The 22,102-nt window shown below is 39.9% G+C and overlaps 1 protein-coding gene and 2 pseudogenes across 1 annotated transcript; all 3 read right to left on the bottom strand.

Moving 5' to 3' along the window:
• Window positions 1-10,813: 10,813 nt before the first annotated feature.
• On the bottom strand, window positions 10,814-11,475 carry LOC123248036 (annotated as a pseudogene).
• Window positions 11,476-13,827: 2,352 nt separating this feature from the next.
• LOC123247435 (spliceosome-associated protein CWC15 homolog) lies at window positions 13,828-14,511 on the bottom strand. Its single transcript, XM_044676327.1, has one exon. The coding sequence runs from the start codon at window positions 14,509-14,511 to the stop codon at window positions 13,828-13,830; it is 684 nt and encodes a 227-aa protein (XP_044532262.1).
• A 446-nt stretch (window positions 14,512-14,957) lies between these two features.
• LOC123245784 lies at window positions 14,958-21,364 on the bottom strand (annotated as a pseudogene).
• Window positions 21,365-22,102: the final 738 nt, after the last annotated feature.

Genomic DNA, 22,102 nt, shown 5'->3' with positions numbered 1-22,102 from the left:
AGCATTTGTCCCACCGAGTTCATGGGGCTCTTATTATAGTTCATACATCGTGGCTCATTATACAAATGGGATCTCTTGGAACACGACTGATTGCTCCAGAACATGCTGGTTTGGGAGCTGTTTGCAGTAGTGCGTATTACAGCCCATCCAAGGGCGCCCCTGCTTGGCGACTCTTGTGTGCATCTTCCAGTGCCCTCCACGTTGGTCTGTGCCAAGTTCTGAAGGTCTTGCTTTTCCTCTAATCCAGGAAAATACCCGTGGAACAGCGGGCTTATCTGCACTTTCCTATTGTTACCCTTTGCAATAACATCTGATTCATGTTCTCTTTGTAAGCTCCTCCATGGCCACCTGTTCTAGCACGATCATCTCGTCTTAATTGCCCTCTGAGAAGGGTCCCTTTTGCTTCTTCGGGGTAGTTGTATTGCAGGTCTTACCATTGGTAAGATATTGGTACTAAAATGAGCACTATGACCTAAAGTGCCTACTATATGCTGTGCACTTTGCTAAATACTTCATAAATATTTTCATTTGATCCTTACAACAATCCCATGAGGCGGGGGGGCTACTATCATCATGGTAGCATAGTTGAAGAAACTGAGACACACAGACTGAGTGACTTGAACCAGATCACAAGACAGTAAATGTTTGAGGCTAGATTTGAACTTGGAACTTCCTGAATCTAGGCTCATGGGTCTCTGCCTCAAAACAATGGACCTTTATTACTTTTATTTTTTTAAATCCTTATCTCCTGACTTAGAATCAGTACTGTGTAGTGGTTCCAAGGCAGAAGAGTGGTAAGGGCTAGGTATTTGGGGTTAAGTGACTTGCCCAGGGTCACGCAGCTAGGAAGTGTCTGAGGCCAGATTTGAACCCAGAACCTCCCATCTCTAGGCCTGGCTCTCCATCCACTGAGCCACCCAGCTGCCCCCTTTATTACGTTTAGACTCTACAATGGATGAAGAAAAATGGAGCTATACAATAAGGGGCAGAATATTGACGAGTAGTGAGTTCCTCATTGACTATCGCCACAGGCTAGGACTTGGACGAGAGAGCTTTGGATGGCTGAAATGTTTATGGATCACGTCGATGTTGCATAGCAGGACAGAGCAGCATTTGTACATGAGTCACCTCTGCTAGAGTAGCCAAAAACAAGCCACGTGATCTTGGGCCACATTAAGAGAAGCAGAACTTGTCCGAGTGACAGCCCTGGTTGGCTTCTCTGAGCCACTGCAGTTTTTGAAGGTATTTGAGCTCGAGTGTCCCATGCAACCACAATGAAGGGCCCCAAGTACACGCCGTAAGAGGTCCAGATGGAGGAACTGGAAGGGAGTATTTAACCCCTGCAAGAGAAGGATCAGAATTAATAGCTTTTTTGCGGTTGGCGAGCTCTCATTTGCCAGAGGTCATCAAGAAAAAGAGGTTGGCTGATGACTTCTCATGTATAATAAAGGAATTATGTGAAGGGTTGACTAGATGGCCCTGAAGTCCCCCCATCTTTCATTTGATAACATTTGGGGAAAATCTCTCATTATTGGATTTTTGCCTTAAGTGGGAAGCAAACTATAAATTCTGGCCAATACTGAGTTTTGTTTTGAGATTTGGTTTTTCTCCTTTTCAAGCATATGAATTGAGAGAATTCAGGTATTCAAAAAGTCTATCTCTTTCTCTAGAAAGCATGGGCTGAGCTGTTCATCAGGAGCAGCAGAATCTTGGCATCTTCACCCTGACTCAGCTGTGCGGGGTAGCCCCGGAGGGGACGGAGAGGAAGAAGGAAGCTGGTACTTCCATGTGGAATTCCCAATACTACTTCACTTTCTCATCTTGCTGGACAGTGTGCATATACAGATGCAATTCAGGAAGGAGGCCCAATCTTCCCTGACAATGTACCCCCAAACACTTATTTTATCATCATTTCCATTAATGAAGGAGGGAATTGCCCTGCCCTGGCCCTTTTTACTTAGCCCTGGCTGGGAGCTTCAGATGATATCTGTCGGCCGCTGAATGGAAGGCAGGTCTCTCTGGATGGAACTTGTGGCACTATTCGATGAGGGAAGGAAAAAGCAAATAGACTGAGAAATAAATGAGGCCATATGGTTAGGGATGAAGAGCTAAGAAGAGACAGTTACCAGGAGAGAGAGAGAGAGAGAGAGTCCTCCAAATAAATGGGGAAGACTTGGATGGAGGAAAAGAACGTGAAAATGAAATAGATGGAGACTAGAAAATTCTAGGTCAGATGAGTTTTTTTTTTCCCTTCTGTCTAGTATGTTTTAGATAACTGAGAGGGGCATAGATCTGCTATGGGGAGGAGAATAATGCTTTCGTTGTGCAAGGAAGTTAAAACCCTTTGATTCTGCCCTTTACTTTCATAAGTGAGGAGTCTTTTACAATCAGGAATAAAACTAGAGCTGACATTGAAATGATTTAACCGAAGTCAATGCAATTGGTAGGTAGGGTTCAGATCTAGGTCCTCTTGACACCCAATCTAATGCTTTCTCATCTATTCTGCCCTGCCTCTATCCAACCTCCCAACTGGTACATAAAATAGTAGCACTCAGGTTGGATGGAGGGAGAGCCCCAGGGATTAGATCTAATGAACACTGAATTAGTTATTCCATCATAGTGGAGGCAACTGCCTTTAGGAAGAATCAGATCCAGCTATTCTAATTTGTTTAATGGCTTAATTGGGTCTTGATAGGGCTGTATGACAATAGATTTTGAGATTTGGAGCAATTGGGAAGTAGAAGGGCAGCTATGTGGCAGAGTGGGTAGAGCATTGGCTCTTGAGTCGGGAAGATCCGAATTCAAGCCTCAGACATCAGCTCTGTGACCCAGTGCCAGGCACTTCTTCAGTTCCTCATCAGTAAAGGGGGGACATACCGAAGAAGGAAATGGAAAACCACTGACACTCTGTGAGGTGCTGCTTTAGCATTGAACGTGACTGAACAACCAAGAAGGTTGAGTTCTGCTAGAAGTCTTTTGAAAATACACATTTTCCTCCGAGGCTTGATTTATAAAGGAACAATCTGAGTATAAGATTGGTATTTATTTAAATGAGATTCTGCCAAGAAATAGAAAAGCCGTACCCAGCTGACTCTCACATAAAATGCCCACACTTCAAAAATCTATTCAGTTAACCTTGTGTATTCTTCTGCAAGATCTTGTAAGATGACATTAGAGTCAAAACTCTCAAGCTACAATCCTTCTGATATCTACTTCTACAAGCAAACATCAGTTCTTTGTCAAGATAAAATACCATATTTATTGCATCCTTGGGGTAGTAGGAGCTGTTGTCAGGAGAACTAGTCCTTACCCTTTCCAGTCCACAACTTTTTCCTAGCCAAAGACTACCTGGAGTTGTGGTCCATTGAGGCTCCATTCCTTCCCCATTTCTATCAACTTTGCTAGTCTGGGCCCTGGAAATGAAAGACTAATCAGCAACCCAAGGCTGCTGACATTGTGACTTATTGTAGTATTTATGTATTTTTAACCATCTGATGTGTATAAAACTGTGCTATTGTTTTTTATTAATTCCCATTTTTTTGTCACTAAAGTTCATGAGTTTTATGGACCTAACTCCATTTCCCCCATAAACTGTATGGCTTTATTGCACAGTTTTGCATGGTGATTTATTTTATTTATTTATTTTTTTAAACCCTTAACTTCTGTGTATTGGCTCCTTGTTGGAAGAGTGGTAAGGGTGGGCAATGGGGGTCAAGTGACTTGCCCAGGGTCACACAGCTGGGACGTGTCTAAGGCCAGATTTGAACCTAGGACCTCCCGTCTCAAGGTCTGACTCTCAATCTTCTGAGCTACCCAGATGCCCCCCTGCATAGTGATTTTTAAAAAATATTTATTTTGCTCATTACAGAAGAACTGACTATCTGATGCTAAATTCAAACTCATCTGACTCAAGGGCACACTATCCATTCATTTTTCCATTATGTGGTCTTACTATTTCCTAATGAGATTAACATCTCAAAGTGGAATGAACCATGCTCATAGGTAACACTCCTTTCTCTCCAGTCCCCATGGTGACCATCTTCAAGCAAATGCTGGACAATCCCTCATATAGGGGGTAGATTGGAACATAGATTGTGTCCAGATGAACAAGGAACTTAATGGTCTTGGACATTTTTTCTGAGACTTTGGTTCCTTGAGTCAGTTAATGGTCTGTTGGTAGAGCTTTGGACTTGAAGAGGATCAAAATGATGTCACTATGATGCGGTCAATGTACAGTGCCTCCAACTGCGGCTGATCAGACCTGTATGAGTTCACAAGTTGGACACAAATAGCCCATATGACCATTGGGAATATAAAAAGAGGCAGTGCAATATTCTCAATGAACTAGCAATCTAACTTGACTATTGGATTTTTAAACTAATTTCTTCTGTGACTTTAGGCAAATAGTTTTGATTCCCAACAGATCTCCTTTTAAAAAACTAGAGGCTGGATCACTAGAATTTCATTTGGGGGGACATCTTGAGTGTAAAAATGGCAACTTAACTGGAAAGGGATGTGTGACAGGCTGAGTCAACAGGCTTCAATGGTGGCCAGATTGGAAATTCTGCATTAAAATTAAAAAAAAAAAACCTTTTAAAAAATGAGAATGATTGGAGGTATGACTACTAGGTTTGGGGATAGGTGGAAAACTGGGGGAATTAGTGGACCATAACATAAACATAAGTCGCCATTATGACATACTTCCCCTCCCCCCCAAAAATAAATACCTGTTACTTCATAATATCCGGAAATAAAGTAAGACCCTTATTGGATACCACCTTAGCTCTGAGCGCTAGTTCTTAGGAATAAAAATATACTCTTTTGCATTCCAGGATTGGCGTAAGGACTAAACAACATAATATAGAGGAATAGTTTTAGGGAAGAGGAAATGCTCATCTTGAGAGATGCTTTAGGGTGAATAGGAAAGAGACATTATGGTCATCTTTTTAGGTATTGGAAGGATTCTCATGTGGAAGGACTGCTTCTTTGTGTCCCCACCAAAAGGGAGGAGCAAGTTGGAGTTAGAATTCTTACATCAAAGTCTAAAATGATTCCATGACAACTGAGGGTATCTAGAACTGGAATTGTTCTTCCAAATTCTGATACATTTAAGTTCCATTTTGAACCTTAACATTTGATAACACAAATGTTAAAACAGAGAACATGTGTTATTAGAATGTGGGCTAAGGTCCCCTCTGGTGCCAACAGTATAAGCTATAAAGTCCTCTCAGCTCCAACATTAACCATTCTGAGGACCCTCCTAACTCTAAAATGTTACATTTCTAATATTATAAGGCAGGTTTTCTGTGTGGCAGGAAATCTCTAGATTCCCATTTGGGAACTGCCTAGCATAGATTGGCAAAGTCCAGTCCATCCATTTGTCAGCAAGAATTTAGACTATGGCGGCCAGAACTGTCATGGCTGGTATTTCCTACCCCATCACAAAAACACCTCATGACATAGTGAATTATTGATGAGGCTGCTGGAAAGGAATTTAGCCCTAGGAAGTTTGGCTTAACTGTATTAGCTTGAAGGCATTATGTTTTAATAATTGGAAAATTCTGTCAATATGTCTGCAGGGAGTGAAACCTACTTCTTTTAAAGACCCTTTTGATGTCACACTTGAAAGTTGAAGTGTAATTAATCATTAATAATGTTTAATATACTTTTACCTTTTAGAGACTTATGTAATCTAACCAAGGTGCTGAGGCGTGAAAATTGGCTAATGGTCCATTTCTGTATTAGATGAAACAGCCTTCATAGTATCATTTTCTTGCTCTTAAATAACAATCACAGATCACGTTCTTCTCTGGTTGCTTATTTAGACTAGTGAAGCTGTGCCCAAACCCCAAGTCTTGGGGAACTTTTATAGTAAAGGAGAGAGAAGCTTGATGCTTGCAGAAAAAAAGGGACTTTATGCCATGTTTCTAGGGGGTAGAATAACCCACCAACTCAAGAGGGGCCAGCACAATCAACTCTTTAAAAAAAAAAACAACGAAAAACCTTCAACAGTCAGTCAACACCTCTTTCACTGAGGGGGCCATCAAATGTGTAAGTTGGAGGGGGGGGGGGGCATGTAATAGTTACCATTTTACATATACCTTGCTTGAAAGCTTATAAAACAATTTATATGTTGTCAAAAATGACTCTTAGAACTTTGTATGTACTATAGGTCTAGTCTTGTAACGTAGGTGCCCCAGGCAGACTATATAAAACATTTCCTTATATCAAGTTTAAAAACTAAAATATTTTGGGGAGGTGTGGAGAGATGGTGGCCCAAGGCCGCCCTCTCTGGGCAGTGTTTCTGGGATACTGACTTGGAAGGGAGGGATGGTATCACCAGACTAAAAGAGGGAAGAAAATGAATGACTACACTGTAGACTGGTCACCTCCTGTTTTAACCGATGATTCTTCTTAATTAGATGCTCAACTTAGTGACATGCTACTGATGGAGTTAAAAATATTAGTACAATCGTCCTACTCTAGTTATGATGATTCTCCCCCATTAAAAGTTTTAAAGTTGTGTTCACTGAAGTCACTTAATCTTACTATAATAGTTTTTTCATCTGCAAAATGAGGATAATATCCCCTGCCTTTAGCGTTGCTGTGGAGAGAAAATGAGGACATCTAGAAATATTTTGCAAACTTTAATGTTTTATAGAGAAGATAGCTATTATTGTTACTATTTTTATTACTATTACCTCTCTCTACTGTGTCAGTGGCCCTTGTAATAAGGGAAAACAACCAGGAAAAATCATTGAACAGTGACATCTGCCACCACCTAGAACACATTTTGTGCTCATATTGTGCCTCCTTTCCCTCCTCTAATCTCCTAGAAAGAAATGGAAAGGGGTAACCTTTTTCCTCATCTTTCCTCAAGTCTGGTCATTCATTTGATTTAGAATTCAGTTCTCATTTCTTAGATGTTTATCGACAGAATGGATACTTGCAGTCATTGTGAATATCTTTTCTGGTTTCTAGTAACTTCTCTTCCTCAGTTGATAAGTCTTTCTGTACTTATCTGAAATTCTCATCTCTCTGTGTACCTCCCACACTACTATTTATTGATGAAAACAATACTCATGAGTAAAGTGATGTTGCAAATCTGATAAATGGTCCATGTCAGCCTTCTCTCTCCTGACTTGCTATGATGCCACTTTGAAGCATCATAAAGAAAAAAACTCATTATTTATTCTTGAGTTACGATCTGATACACAGGGTTTCTGAACCTGGAGTGCGTGAATGTGCCTAAGAGAAGGACCCCAAAATACATTCTTAAGACTGTGGAATTCCCTTGATAAACATTGATGGTGTGCTTACAACAGAACTTTGTTCCCCACAACATCATGAGGTAGGGGGTGCAGTTATTACCTTCATTTGAGGAAAGAAGAAAGGAAAGATGAGTTATAAAGGGACTTGCTCTGATTTCCAAGAATAGGATTTCTCCATTTGCCATGATCATGAACTTGCCTAGTAGAGTCCCAAAGGATTGGATTTGTCCTTTAAAATTTTATCCTTATTTGCTTACTCCTCTTTTGTTATCACAAAAAAGACTAACAAAGAACATTATCTTTTATCTCTCCTTCCTTCCTCCTTTCCACAAAATTTTCAGTCACTGAATGGGGATCTTTCTTGAAACTTTATTTTTTAAAAAACTTTCATCCATAGCTGCCAACTCTAAGCAGATTTTTCTCTACAGGTGAGACCTTATTATTCAAATTTTTGTTGTATGCGTGTGTGGTGTCTGATGTTGAGGCTTATGGTTCCAAACAACCACCTGTACTTTGAACAGAAGCATATTTCTCAGAAATAGGCTCTGATGTGATCAGGGAGTCTGATGTGCTGGCCTCAAAGTCATCCTCATTCAGATAGCAAAGGGATACAAGGGAAGGTTGAACTGCAAATGTAAACCAATAAATAAATCAATAGACCTGGTTCTCCTGAAATTGTTTTTTTTCCAGGTAACAACACATAGCTGACTTCTTTTGGACTTAACTATTTTATGGTTGAGAAGTGAAACCCTCTAAGATTTGTTAGAAGCTTTTTTTTCCTCATTTTGCTACTGTTTGGATGGTGGAAAGAAATTGTGCTTTTGTAATTAATTTCTGTACCCTAGAACTTCAATTCCCAACATCCCATGTTCCTTCTCACATTAAGTGCTGATATAAGGAGGATATAAATTTGGTGCAGCCCTGCCTCTCACTTTCTCTTCTGGTGATCCCATGTTGTGGGAATGAGGTGAGTCGAGAGGCAGAACTTGCTCACGTGGTTTTAATTTTGTTAGATAATGAGTTTTTTTTTTACTTCTATTTCCTTTTTTATTCCTTCTACTTCAAGTGATTATTAATAAACTCTATAAAATAATTCTTGGAGTATTGGACATTAATTCCTACATGCTTCAGAGGAGTGCAGCAACATGTGAGCAAAATCTTGAGGTAGAGTACAATATTCTTATTTGCTTTAAGTTCTCAAGGAGACCATGATATCCAAGAAGAGGAAAGGGTTTAAGCAGTGTTATGGAATAACTCATTTTAAAGTAGGAATTATGATTTCATCTTAGATAATATTAGAAAACACAGGGATTAAAGGTGGCTGGATTTAAAAGTACTGAATAGCTTGTCACCAGTATCTTTCCATGGTTTCCTATTGTCCATCCAGTGAGATAATTGAAATCCTCTGTATCGTGTTCATTCATCCACAACATTTTATAATCCTTTCAAAGTGTGCCTTATATTTCACACTGAACCAGAGAATGCTACTTGTTGACCTAAAATACAGCGGGCACTTGCTAGGATCCCATGCCTAGGTTCCTATCCTATGCCAAAGAAACCCTTTTCCTCTTCCCTCTATATTCCCTTCTATTATGTAGCCTACAGAATTGCTATAAGTCCTCTCAACTGCCCCTGAATTCTTTAATCATCTGTTACATAACAATATTTCCTTAAAAATACCAAATTCATCCATTTACCAGTCAACGAGCACCCACTTTACTTCTGTTCTTAGCTACTAGAAAAATGGTTGCTTTATATATTTTCATACTTATGGGATTTTACTATATTCAAAACACAACCTCTTTGGGGCATTTGCTTAGAATTAGGATTAATAGATCAAATGATACAGTTTATGATGTTAGTATAATTCAGAATGGTTTTCCAGATTACTTAGACTAATATAAGGATTCATCAGAAAATTCTCTCATCTTTCTGATGAATTGATTTCTCCTCTTTGCTTGAACATTTTCAATAAGATGGTGCTGTCTAATTTTTTTTCTGGATATTTTATTTGGCAAACCTATGTGCTTTTAGAAATTATCAATTATATTAATTGCTATACTTGTGGAACTTGGAGAACAGAGTTGTAGGGATCCTTTCAAAAGAAGTATCTACAGAATCCATATGTGCTCCTTATGTTATCTTTACCCTGAATATAGCCTAAATATTGTCCATTAATAGGAAATACTATTCTTTTTGGTCAATACCATTGACCTTGTATCAGGACCTTGAGTTAAAGTTGAACAGAAAGAAATTAGCCTTATATTCCCAAACCTTCTGTTATTATTTCTTGAGTTTTCCATGGTGGGGCCCAATCATTTAAAAAAAATAAAATCCTTACTTTTTATTTTAGAATCCATACTGTATATTGGTTCCAAGACAGAAGAGTGGTAAAGGCTACAGGAAAGGGATTAAATGACTTGTCCAGGGTCATACACCTAGGAAGTATGACAACAGGTTTTAACCCAGAATCTCCTTGGGGCCCTGTGATTTGTGACAATCTGTGTTCCATACCTCCCATCCTTGCAAAAAAAAAGGGGGGTTCAGAAGACAATAGTGCTCAATGCCTCTGATAAGCAGAGAAACCTTGTCTGCCTCAACCTAGAGGCTTGAAAGCAATTTTTTTGTTCCCAGTTTTGCGGAAGCAAGCTGTCACTGACTAACAAGACCAATGATTTATCCTTACTTAAATCATGTTTAAATATTGGGGATGGAGTGAGAGAAGAGGGAAGAAAGGACATAAATATATTAAGTATCCACTCTGTGCCAGGCACTGTGCTGAGCATTTTATAGTTACCTCATTAGATCTTCACAATAACCCTGAGAAGGTAGGTGCTATTATTATCCCTACATTATGATTGAGGAAACTGAGGCAAATTGGGGTTAAGTGACTTGCTCAGTCACTTAAATCCCACTTAATTCTAATGGATTTGGAAAAATAAGGAGGTTTTTGTGATTAGCAATTGTCACTTTAGTGAGAAAGTCACATTTTATCTTGAGCAGACTTGGATAGAAAAGGAAAGAATAAGGACCTATAAAAATGTTTCTTGGATGCTGTGTAGATTGAAATCAAAGGGTACTCTTATTAATTACAGTTGGTGAGCACAGTGTAGGTAAAGAATCTACAGAGATCTGTACTATATAACGGCTCTAGCAAATGATCAAGGGACATGAATAGGCAGTTTTCAGATAAAAAAAATCAAAACTATCCATAAGAACACGAAAATGTTCTATGTATTAGCCCAAATATAATATGAGAACAAATATAGTGCGATCTCAAGTGTTTTGAAGGGTCCTTTTTTAAACATTCACAGAACACAAACTGGTTTAAATCAACACTGTAAGGGGTTGAACCAATTCCTATATCTAGGATGCCATTATCAAATAAAATATTACTTATAAAAAATTAGTATCTTAGAATCTAAAATGGAGGAAATTTATGAGCCACTAAGAATATGGGAAGAAAATCTGGACCAAACTGAAGCCAGAATGATCCTTTAAGTTTGAATGAGTCTCTTAACAATTAAACACACAAAACTGTACTACTTGAAATATTTCTCCGTGAACTTCTTATGATATTTTGATCGAAGGGAATCATTTACAAATCTTGTCCTTTTTCAGTTCATCTACTCCTTTGGCACAGTTCTTAAAGACAACATCATCATCCCACCTCCTCTTTACTTTGAAGTTAGCCTGAGGCTGAGAGGGGGGCCAGTGAGATTAAGGAGAAGGTTTCCACTCAGGATATTTTCCATTCGGATTCTTTCTTCAGCCTTTTGTTCTTGTTCCTTTTGGCTAGTTCTTTAATTTTTTCTAGTTCTGCCAATAGAGCTGTAGTATCATCATCATTACTTTCTTCCTCAAAATCTTCATCTTCATCTGTAAGTGGCTCATCTGAATCAAGGTTGGCAGCAGGAATCTGATCTAACCAAGGTTTCTTAGACATACAAGATGAGGTTGTGTGCTCTGTAATTGGACAATTTGTTTTTTTCTCTTGAAGCAACTCTCTTTCTTCTAGTTCTTGCCTAAAGTTATGATTGCAAACCTTTTCAGGAGCATCTTGAGTAGTTTGTCTGTATTTAATCTTTGTGTGGGAAGGGAGATCTCTGCTTGAATATTGCTTGGACAGCTGACTCAAGTCCCCTTCCCCTTTTCCTCTTCCACCTCTTGCAGGCTCAAATGTAGATCTTGCTGTTGTTGTCATCTTCAATATTCAATGGAATTGGGGTCCCACAGCCTCTGAGGTTAGGCCAGCACAATTACTCCCCTCTTTCCTACAACTCTCCTCAGCAGGAACCAAAAACCATAGAGTTTGGGAACACCTCAACTCTCTTACTAGAAAAGAAAAACAAGAACTATATTGGTCCTTCTTTTAATGCTCAAAAGCTCACTGTCCTTGTTGAAACTGAGCAACTCTTTCTCTCATTCTCCCTCCTTAGAGCTCCACCCTGCCTACAAATATTGGAATGAGCCTGGTCAGAAATACAGTTCAAGCTAAAATCTATACCCTGAACAGAGACTTCTCAAACTGAGACACTACTAGGATTTTATAGGACTTTTCCTTTAAAGAAGGTATGAATTCTTCAACTTTACCAGGAGGGATCCAATTTAAAAAATCCCTTTCTGCTTCCTTACCAAATCCCCACCCCTCAGTAATTTAACACCTTGTGTGAGTGCATCAAAGAACTCACAATTCAGAAACAGTGAAAGAGTTCACACCCCTCATCTGTCAACCACACCAGCCTCCTAAAGAATGAAGTATAAGGAAAAGAGAGACACTGAGCCAAAGATAGATTTTTGCAGATTTTTATTTCCTTCACTTTTGAAATTCCAAATGGAGTAAAGATTATCCTCCTATAATCTAGTCATACACCATATTTGATTTCAAATGTTTCAGAGGCTGCCTTTAACAAGATGGGGCAAAGCCTGGGGGATCCTGCCATTGATACCTTCCAAGCAGAGGAGGAGTTAGAGAAGTTGTCCAAAGGTCCAGGGACCAAAGGACAAGACCATAAGGAGGGAGAAGCTGGGAAGTTCTGTTTTGCAGTTCCACTGAGAAAAGAAAAACCAGGTGGGGGAAATGGCAGCAGGAATCAAGAGGGTGAGATGTTCACAATCTCTGGGATCCATATCCCCTGCATGCCCATGCTGCTGTCTCTTTTTGAGAGACTCTTGAGACCACATCTTTGTCATTCAAAGTCATTTGCTCTGGAATATGGAAACCTGCCTTGTGCTTCATCTGAGCACTCCACCCCTTGTATCATCACCACAAGATAAGATGAGGAACCCAGTATAACCACTTGTTACATGCCCTCAAGCTTGCACTCAATCCCAAAACACTCTTAGGGGTTCCAATTTGCTATCTGAACACATAAGGATTCTCTTGCACTCTTAACCACAAGGGGTCTAAGTGCAGGACAGTCTTCCCATATGTGGTTTCTCACAAACACACTCTGATTCCTGTATGAATCCTGGGGCTAACTCCCCTCTCAACAATCTACTACAAAAAACCTTCTTGCCCTCAAATCAGTTTCTTTCATACCTAATCCAAGTGCCAATTCCTCTTAAGTACACCCACAAAGTACTGGGCAGCTGTATCCAAACACAGCCTTCTGGGCACAGCTGTTCCCACTTTCAACCTAGGAATCCCAGCTACACAGGGGAGCAAAAGGTTGTTCTGGAGGGAGGACAGGGTTTATAGGAGACTCTCAGGGATTGGGGATGGTACACAGCAGAGAACAGCCTGAAGTTTTTGAACCCTGAGAAAGATTGAAGCCAGAAAAAGGAGTTCTAGAGGAAAGGTCATAAATTCTGTTTTGGATATCATAGAATCTTTGAGTGGGAAGGTTCCTCAAGGGAAACCCCTATCTGTTCTCTACAAGATCCCTGAAAAGTGGTCATACAATCTTTCCTTGAAGAGCAGCAGAGATGAGGAGCCCCACTGAGAGAGTCCATTCCATTTTGGATGAGTTCTGTTCCTTAGGAAGTTGTTTTCTCCTATCAATACAACATCTGCCTTTGTCTTTTCTACTCAGTTTTTCTCAGTTCTACCCTGTGAGGAACTGGCATGGCTTTTTGTAAAAGTAGGAAGACTATTAGAATAAGAGTAAACATTTTGACTTTGCTTTGCAGTTTGCAAAAGATTTTACAGAGATTACTTGTTTTAAGTCTCCTCTTGAGGTAGGAGCAGCCATTGGGATTAGATAATCAGTTTTTCCCTCCTGAATGGAGAAATTTTGTATAAGCAGCTACCAAGACTTGTCTATTTGATCTTCACATCTCTTGTGTTGGTCTTTATTTTAACATTAACAGAACACAACCTGTTTTATTAAATGAAAAAATCATCACTGTAGGAAAAGGGGTTAAACCAAATCCTAGATCTAGGATGGCATTATCAAATAAAATATTACTTATAAAAATGGTATCTTAGAATTTATAATGGAGGAAATTTATAAGCCAGTAGGAGTGTGGGAAGAAAATCTAGATTAAATTGAAGTTAGGATGACCCTTTAAGTTTGAATATGTCCCTTTTTAATAATTAACACATAAAACTGTACTACTTGAAGTATTTCTCCATGAACTTCTTATGATTTTTTGATCGAAGGGTATCATTTACAAATCTTTTGTCCTTTTTCAGTTCATCTACTCCTTTGGCACAGTTCTTAAAGACAACATCATCATCCCACCTCCTCTTTACTTTGAAGTTGGCCTGAGGCTGAGAGGGGCCAGTGAGATTAAGGAGAAGGTTTCCATTCAGGATATTTTCCATTCGAACTCTTTCTTCTATAGCCTTTTGTTCTTGTTCCTTTCTGGCTTGTTCTTCAGCTCTTTCTTTTTTTATTTTTTCTAGTTCTGCCAATAGAGCTGTAGTGTCATCATCTTCACTTTCTTCCTCAAAATCTTCATCTTCATCTGTAAGTGGCTCGTCTGCATCAAGGTTGGCAGCAGGAATCTGATCTAAGCGAGGTTTCTTAGACTCAGAAGATGAGGTTGTGTGCTCTCTAGTTGGACAATTTCTGATTTTTTCTCTTGAAGCAACTCTCTCTCTTTCTTCTAGTTCTCGCCTAAAGTTACGGTTGCAAACCTCTTCAGGAGCATCTTGAGTGGTTTGTCTGTATTTAATCTTTGTGTGGGAAGGGAGATCTCTGCTTGAATATTGCTTGGAAAGCTGACTCAAATCACTTTCCCCTTTTCCTCTTCCTCTTGTAGGCTCAAATGTAGGCCTTCCTGCTGTTGTCATCTTTGATATTCAGGGGATCCACAGTGGGACCAAAGACCATAGAGTTTGGGAATAATTCAACTCTCTTACTGGAAAAGAAAAACAGGAATTGAACTTATCCTTAATACTCACGAGATCAGCTTTGTTATTGAAACTCTCAGCAACTCTTTCTCTTGTTCTCCCTCCCCAGAACTCCACAGTGTCCAAAAATCCTAGAATGGGCCTGGTCAGGAATAGAGCTCCAGCTGAGATTTAGACTCTGAGCAGAGACTTCTCAAACTGAGCCACTACTGGGCTTTTATAGGACTTTTCCTCCCAGATTCTCCTCCCCTTTCACACTCAGTTAAAGAAGGTGTGAACTCTCCAACCTTATCAGGTGAGATCCAGTAAAAAAAATCCCTTTCTTCTTCCTCACCAAATCACCACCCCTCAGTAAGTTAACACCTTGTGTAAGTGCAACAAAGAACTCACAACTCAATGGAGTTCACACCCCTGATCTGACAAGCACACCAGCCTCCTAAAGAAAAAAGTAGAAGGAAAAGAGAGATACTCAAAGATAGATTTTAGTAGGTTTTTTTTCTCTGCTTTCCAACTTCCAAATGTAGTATGCAGATTAGGGAAATAGTCTCCAACTGGTCTTCAAAGTTGCTTCATCAGATAAGAACTGCTTCATATTGTGTGTGAGTTGAACTACAATCTGTGTCCTAAACAGGTTACTTCAGGTTCTTGGTAAATAAAGCCAGCCTTTGTAGACTCAGCAGGTTTGCCAATGAGGATTTTCTCCACAAGTTTACTCAATTGTATCAGAGCAAAAGAATTATTGGAGGATTCAAGAATTAGAGCTACCTGTCAAGATGTCACTTAAGTGAATAGAGTTCTCTAATAAAGAACTTAGGCAAGTTACAGCCACCTAAGTTTCTTCATGAATGAGTCGGATGCGTACATATTACACACTTGGCACGTGCAACTCTGGACATAATTCTGGAGCTTTAAAAACAAAAGTAAGATGCTCCATGCTTTCAAGGAACTCTAATAGGTGGTAACATGAAGTTTTCTGGAAAAGAACTCCTCTGAGAAAGTCCTCTTCTTTCTTGACCAGAATTATGTTTTATGTGAGCCATGATAGAGAGAAGTCAACAATAGATAATGAAAACTCTCTATAGCTGTCTGTAGCAGTCCCCTACCTGCTCCAAATTGGAATAAAGAATCCAATAGAATGAATTCCTTGGTAGTAGGTTTTTCCCTCCTGGCTGGAGAAATGTTATATAAGCAACTGCCAAGTCTTGTGTCTTTGATCTTCAGATCTCTTGTATTGGTCCTTCTTAATATTCAAAACGTCAGCCACCTTGCTCAAACTCTCAGCAACTCTTTCTCTTGATTTGCCCAGAATTATACAGTCAATATTCATCAAAGGCAGGTTAGGACTTGAACCCAGGTTGGTCTGACTCCAAGGCCAGTTCTCTCTATCCTCCCTCTGCTAATACAATTGACCCTGGAGATGCAGGTAGCTTAAAGACTTATCCCAGGATTAGGCTCAAGTTTTTTGGTCTCACTGGGTATTTGATCCAATCAGGCACCCCCTTGATTGTCCTGTCTTGGAGCTCCACCCTGAGCTTTAGGCAAAAAGATCAGTACTTAGTACTATCAGCCACCCCAAAGTGTGAACTAAGTCCTTATCCCCAACCCAGACTAGAATTTCCAGGGCTGGGGCTCCAGACTTGTCCACAGGTTTGAAATTTCAAAGGGTTTTGGTTGGCTGTGCCACTATTTTCCCAGGCAGGATTTCAGGGTGTAGATGTTGGGTTGAGCATAAGATCCAAACCTTGGACAGCAGATGTGGGGTGGAGGGGTATGGCTTGCTCTTCCCTCCTTGCTAAAGCTTGTTGCTGGGTCTGCTCTCCTCTCCTCCCCCGCCCTCCAGTGCCCCAGATGTTCTTTGCCTACCTTTTGGGTTTTTCTTTTCTTGAAAGTTCTTTCACTCCTGTATTCATTTGTGGCAATATTTTAATCTTGGTCAGAGAGGATTGTCATGATGGTACAGAGCTACTCTGGATTACTCCATCTTGGCTTTACCCCAGAAAGTCCCGATTCTGTGTTTTTCATTTTCAGTTCAGTATCACTAGATTTATTTTCTGAATCTACATATTTATCATGTTCTGTCCTTTAAAGCCCTGCAATTGTTTTGTTCTGTAGTAGAATCTGTCAGGGGAATATTTTGACAAATTTCCTCTCCAATCTGGATCTCTTAAATGACAATCTCCTTTTTCCTGATCTTACTCCTTCAGTTCTTGTCTCTTACATTCCCTTTTCCTTTGTTTTCTTAAATGTTCTGTCTGTTTCTTTTTCTTTTTTTCTTTGCACATTTTCTCCTCTTTTTGTTTTTACCTGAATCAGAACTAAGGCTAGAGCTAGTAGATGATCTGTCACTGAAGTTGTCACTGGACAAGTTTGAACTGCTATTGCTGCTGTCAGAATTAAGAGTTTGAGGAGTCAGTTTCAGAAGAGGAAAAGGAGGAATCTGACTCAACATCATGTTTCTTTGCCATGACAACCTTTGGTGCATTTTTCAGATGTTCTCATAATTCAGCCTTTAAGCCCCCAAGTCCTATGGAAGTAAAGAAGTTGATAGCAAACCTAGTATTTCTTGGGTTATCTCGGGGTAGTAATCCTTCAAAGAATGGCTCCAATGTTTCATCCTTCAGTCTAGCATTAAGCTTAGGAAGTCCCATCTATTCAGAGTTCTTGAAAAAGTATTTTGATGAAAATTCTACTGGAAGATGTAGTAGTTTCTTCACTCAGTGTTATACATTCAAGAACACTCCATGGAAGTGAGTCGGTATATAAAAGATGAGCAAACATCTTGGCAACATTTCGTAATTTGTTTCTAAGTGATGTATGGTATCATACTGTTCCTTGAAAATGCCCTCAAAGGATTCCAGGTATTCCTTTTTTAGCATGCAGAAACGCCCCGCCAATAACCCAAAAAACTTCACATATGTCCTCTCTTGGGCACAGCAATCGAGTATCATGTTGCAAAGTTCTTTCATCTGGCTGTCAGGGAACTCCATTTTCAGCAATTTGTGAGCACATTCTTCAAAACCTAAACTTGACTGAATAGCGAGATAGATTGTACGCTGGAATGATACCAGATTGGTTTCTGTTTTGTCAAGGAGGGTCACTTTTTGTCCTTCATCATTATCATCCCCTACTTCTTCCTCCTCCTCATCTTCTTCACTACTTGCAGCATCTTGGTCTGTGCTGGAATCACTGTCACCTTCGTGGAGAATTTCTTTCTTAATGGTTTTGTATTTCTCTTCATTTTCTATGAAATTAGGATCTAGCTTGAAAACATTAAGTACATCCTCTGTAGTATGATAGTCATCTTCCAATGGAAGCATATGAGTGAACTGGTCTTCTTCTTCTACCAGATCAAGTCCTTCCAGAATAACGGGGTGATTCTTGAATCCATCCTTACGTACTGCAAACATCACTTCAATCATGTACTGAACTCGTTTCTCAACTTCAGATTCATGGAGAATATCGCGAAGGCGTTCAAATACGGCGTGAATTCCTCTAGGTGATACTTCCATTAACTTGAGGCCACATTCTTTGAGAAATCCAATGGCTACTTCAACACTGTCATTCGTTGGCCTTTCAAGGAGTAAGGTCAGCATCTCTAAACATAGAACTTCATGGGCCACGTTCTGGTTAATGAGATGTGCGATAAACTTGGTAGCAGTTAGGCAAAGTTGCTTATCATTCCTTCTGTAGCCTTTTTTAAAACTGAGGATTAGCCTCTTGAGGATAAGTTCTCCAACATTTGGAAACTTGGAGTTGATGATTGCCACAAGAGCTGCATAAACATGGGTAAAGCCTGGAGATGCACTCTGTGCTTGCAAAACGGATCGAGATAGCAATCCCCTTCCTCTAACTATATTTTCTTGAAGGAGCTCTTGAATGATAATTCCTATGTTAGAAATGTTCACCTTATTGATAAGACCATTGATGGACTTCTTTAAGGCCTCCCAGCTCACCCTTTGGTAAGCTAAACTGTTTTTATCTGCAATCTGTTCTTGCATCCTCCTGAGTTTGTCTGGAGGAATATAAGCACCACCTGTGCGAACGAGAAGTGGGTCCACCTCTTCTTTCTTCTTCTTTGTTGGGGGCTCATCATGAGCATATGCTCTCTGAGTTGCTGCTGTTTCTGTATACAGTCTGCTTGATAAAAGAGACTTTCTGCACCTTTGATCAGAATCTCTCCCTCTCGACTGGGGTTCTTCTCTGTAATCTCTGTCTGGGGAAGATGGTTCTTTTCCAGAAAATAGGTATGAAGAAGAGGAACCCCTCTGAGAAAGTCCTCTTCTTTCTTGATGAGAATTATGTTTTATATGAGCCATGCTAGTTGTCATTTCCTGTTGTTGACTTCTATCGATAGCAGTCTGAAGCAGTCCACTACCTGCTCCAAGTAAGAATAAAGAATCCAACAGTATGAAATCCTTGGTAGTAGGTTTTTCCCCTCCTGGCTGGAGAAATGTTGTATAAGCAGCTGCCAAGTCTTGTCTATTTGATCTTCAGATTTCTTGTATACAAAAAAGGTCAGTGATCTTGCTGAAACTCTTAGCAGTTCTTTCTTTGTTCTCCCTCCCTAGACCTCCAGTGTCCACAAATCCTGGAATAGACCTGGTCAGAAATAGAGCTCCAGCTGAAATCTAGAGCCTGAACAGAGACTTCTCAAACTGAGCCACAACTACTGGGCTTTTAGAGGACTTTTCCTCCCAGATTCTCCTTCCCTTTCCCACTCAGTTAAAGAAGGTGTGAACTCTCCAACCTTATCAGGTGAGATCCAGTAAAAAAATCCTTTTCTAAATCTTTATGACGAAAAACTCTGACAGGGGTCTAATTACTCAAATATACAAGGAGTTAAAGCAAATGTATAAAAAATCAAGCCATTCCCCAATTGATTAATGGGCAAGAGACATGAATAGGCAATTTTCAGGTAAAGAAATCAAAAGTATCAACAAGCACATGAGAGTGTTCTAAATCTCTAATTAGAGAAATGCAAATCAAAACAACTCTGAGGTATCACCTCACACCTAGCAGATTGGCTAAAATGATAGCAGGGGAGAGTAATGAATGCTGGAGGGGATGTGGCAAAATCGGGACATTGATGCATTGCTGGTGGAGTTGTGAAATGATCCCGCCATTCTGCCTGGCAATCTGGAACTATGCCCAAAGGGCTATGAAAGACTGCCTGCCCTTTGATCCAGCCATACCATTGCTGGGTTTGTTCCCCAAACAGATCATAGATAAACAGACTTGTATGAAAATATTTATAGCTGTGCTTTTTGTGGTGGCTAAAACCTGGAAAATGAGGGGATGTCCTTCAATTGGGGAATGGCTGAACAAATTGTGGTATATGCGGGTGACGGAATACTATTGTGCTAAAAGGAATAATAAACTGGAGGAATTCCATGCAAGTTGGAGAGACCTCCAGGAAGTGATGCAGAGCGAAAGGAGCAGAGCCAGAAGAACATTGTACACAGAGACTGATATACTATGGTAAAATCAAATGTAATGGGCTCCTGTACCAGCAGCACTGCAATGACACAAGACAGCTCTGAGGGATTTATGGTAAAGATGCTACCCACATTCAGAGGAAGGACTGCAGGAGAGGAAACATATAAGATAAACAATTGCTTGAATGCATGGACTGAGGTGGACATGAATGGGAAATAGACCCTGAACAAGGATACTTGTTACAACCAGTGGAAATGTGTGTTGGCCATGGGGGGGGGGGGGAGCAGGGGAGGGTTAAGGGGAAAGTAGGGGCATAAAGTATGTAAACAGATGTAAAACGAATATTAATAAATGTCTAAAAAAAATCCTTTTCTGCTTCCTCACCAAATCACCACCCCTCAGTAAGTTAACACCTTGTGTAAGTGTAACAAAGAACTCACAACTCAGAAACAATGAAGGAGTTCACACCCTTGAGAAAAGTGCTTTTTAGCTCCGTGGCCTGGGTTAATGAATTCACTTGGCCTCAGTTTCCTCAACTTTAAAATGGGGATAAAAACAGAATCTACTTAGCAGGGCAACTCGTGCATGAATTGGATTTAAGTGAGGCAGAGTTGCAGAGTGGGCAGCCTCATTCTGTCTTTCAGTCATCCAAGAAATAGGATGATCCTCATTGGCAGGAAGTCTTTCTACAAATAGTCTAGATTTGTCTTGTAGAAACACCTACCCTTTGTGTCTGCTGTCAAACAGGTCACTGTCCTATAACCGAAAGGGAATCTGTGCTCAAAATCTCTTCACTGACTTACCCTGAGGAAGCTGAGGCAAATTAGTGAAGCCTTGGGGCCTCACTTGTCTAATTTTGGAGAACTTGGTCTTCAAAAACTACCAGTTCTAGATCTTCTTATCTACCGAGTGACAACTTTTCAAATGCCTGAAGAAATCTTGCACAAGGCAAACCACTCCAGTGTTTTTGATAAAAAAAGACCCCAAATGGAGTCACAGCATTCTGTCCTTTTCTGTCATGTCTAACAAGCCCCCAGACCCATTTTCCTTCAAAAGATCCTGAAATGGGGTATGAAAATAAAGTCTTTCAATTCACTTCAGGAAACCTTTATTAAGGTACCTACAATACATGCTAAGAAAAGTGCTAAGTAACGCTGGTATAAAAAGAATGATGAGTTCTGGTCTCTGACTAAATGACCTTGGTATACAGAGTTTATGCTACCTTCTTTCGCTCTGAGCATTTCAGAAAAGTGATTCTGCCTTCAAATCTTCTCTGCTTTAGCTTCTTACTTTCCTGACCCAACGTGAGGGCTTGCTGCTTCTGAGACCACTCCAGGAACTGACTATTGAATGTCATTGTGGCAGGAGTTGGACCTTTCCTTACCCTGCTCTAATGATTTACTGGGAGTTGAGGGAATTTTATGTTAAGGCTAGCTCAGGGACTTGACTGTCTTGGTTCCTTCTTTAGACCTCTTCTTTTCTACCTTAGAACAAATCCTGTGTTTTGTTTCTAAAAAAAGACCAGCAGCTCTGGTTAGGTGATTTGATCAGGAAGCATTTGCACCCAGGATTTTTAAAAAATTTCTAGTTCTAGGTTTTCTGAAGTTGTTTATCACATGAAAGCCAATAAAGTGCAATTACACCATAGCCAAGTTGCCTCCTTTTTGGTGACTAGTCTTTTTTAAAGTCACAAGGGGACATAAATGGCAAATACTTTAAGAAACAAAGCTGCTCTATCTAAAAAGTGATATGGATCTGACTGGGGAAAGAAGCATTTGGGATATTGAGCTGAGGCTAAGAACCTGTCAACCACACTAATGAGAGAGTTCCCACCCCTGATTTGTCAAGCACATTAGCCTTAAAGAAAGAAGTAGAAGGAAAAGAGAGACACTGAGCCAAAGATAGGTTTTGGCAGGTCTTTATTTTGCTTTCCAATTTCCAAATGTAGTATACAATAGGGAAATAGTCTACAAGTGGTCTGCAAAGTTGCTTCATCAGATAAAAACTGCTTCCATATTGTGTGTGAGTTGAATTACATTCTGTATCCTGGACAGATTCTTTGAGGATCTTTGTAAATGAAGCCAGCCTTTGTAGG

Source organism: Gracilinanus agilis, chromosome 4, assembly GCF_016433145.1.
Source record: "Gracilinanus agilis isolate LMUSP501 chromosome 4, AgileGrace, whole genome shotgun sequence".
In the NCBI taxonomy this organism is placed as follows: Eukaryota; Metazoa; Chordata; class Mammalia; order Didelphimorphia; family Didelphidae; genus Gracilinanus; species Gracilinanus agilis.
This window is presented reverse-complemented; position numbering and strand designations above follow the sequence as displayed.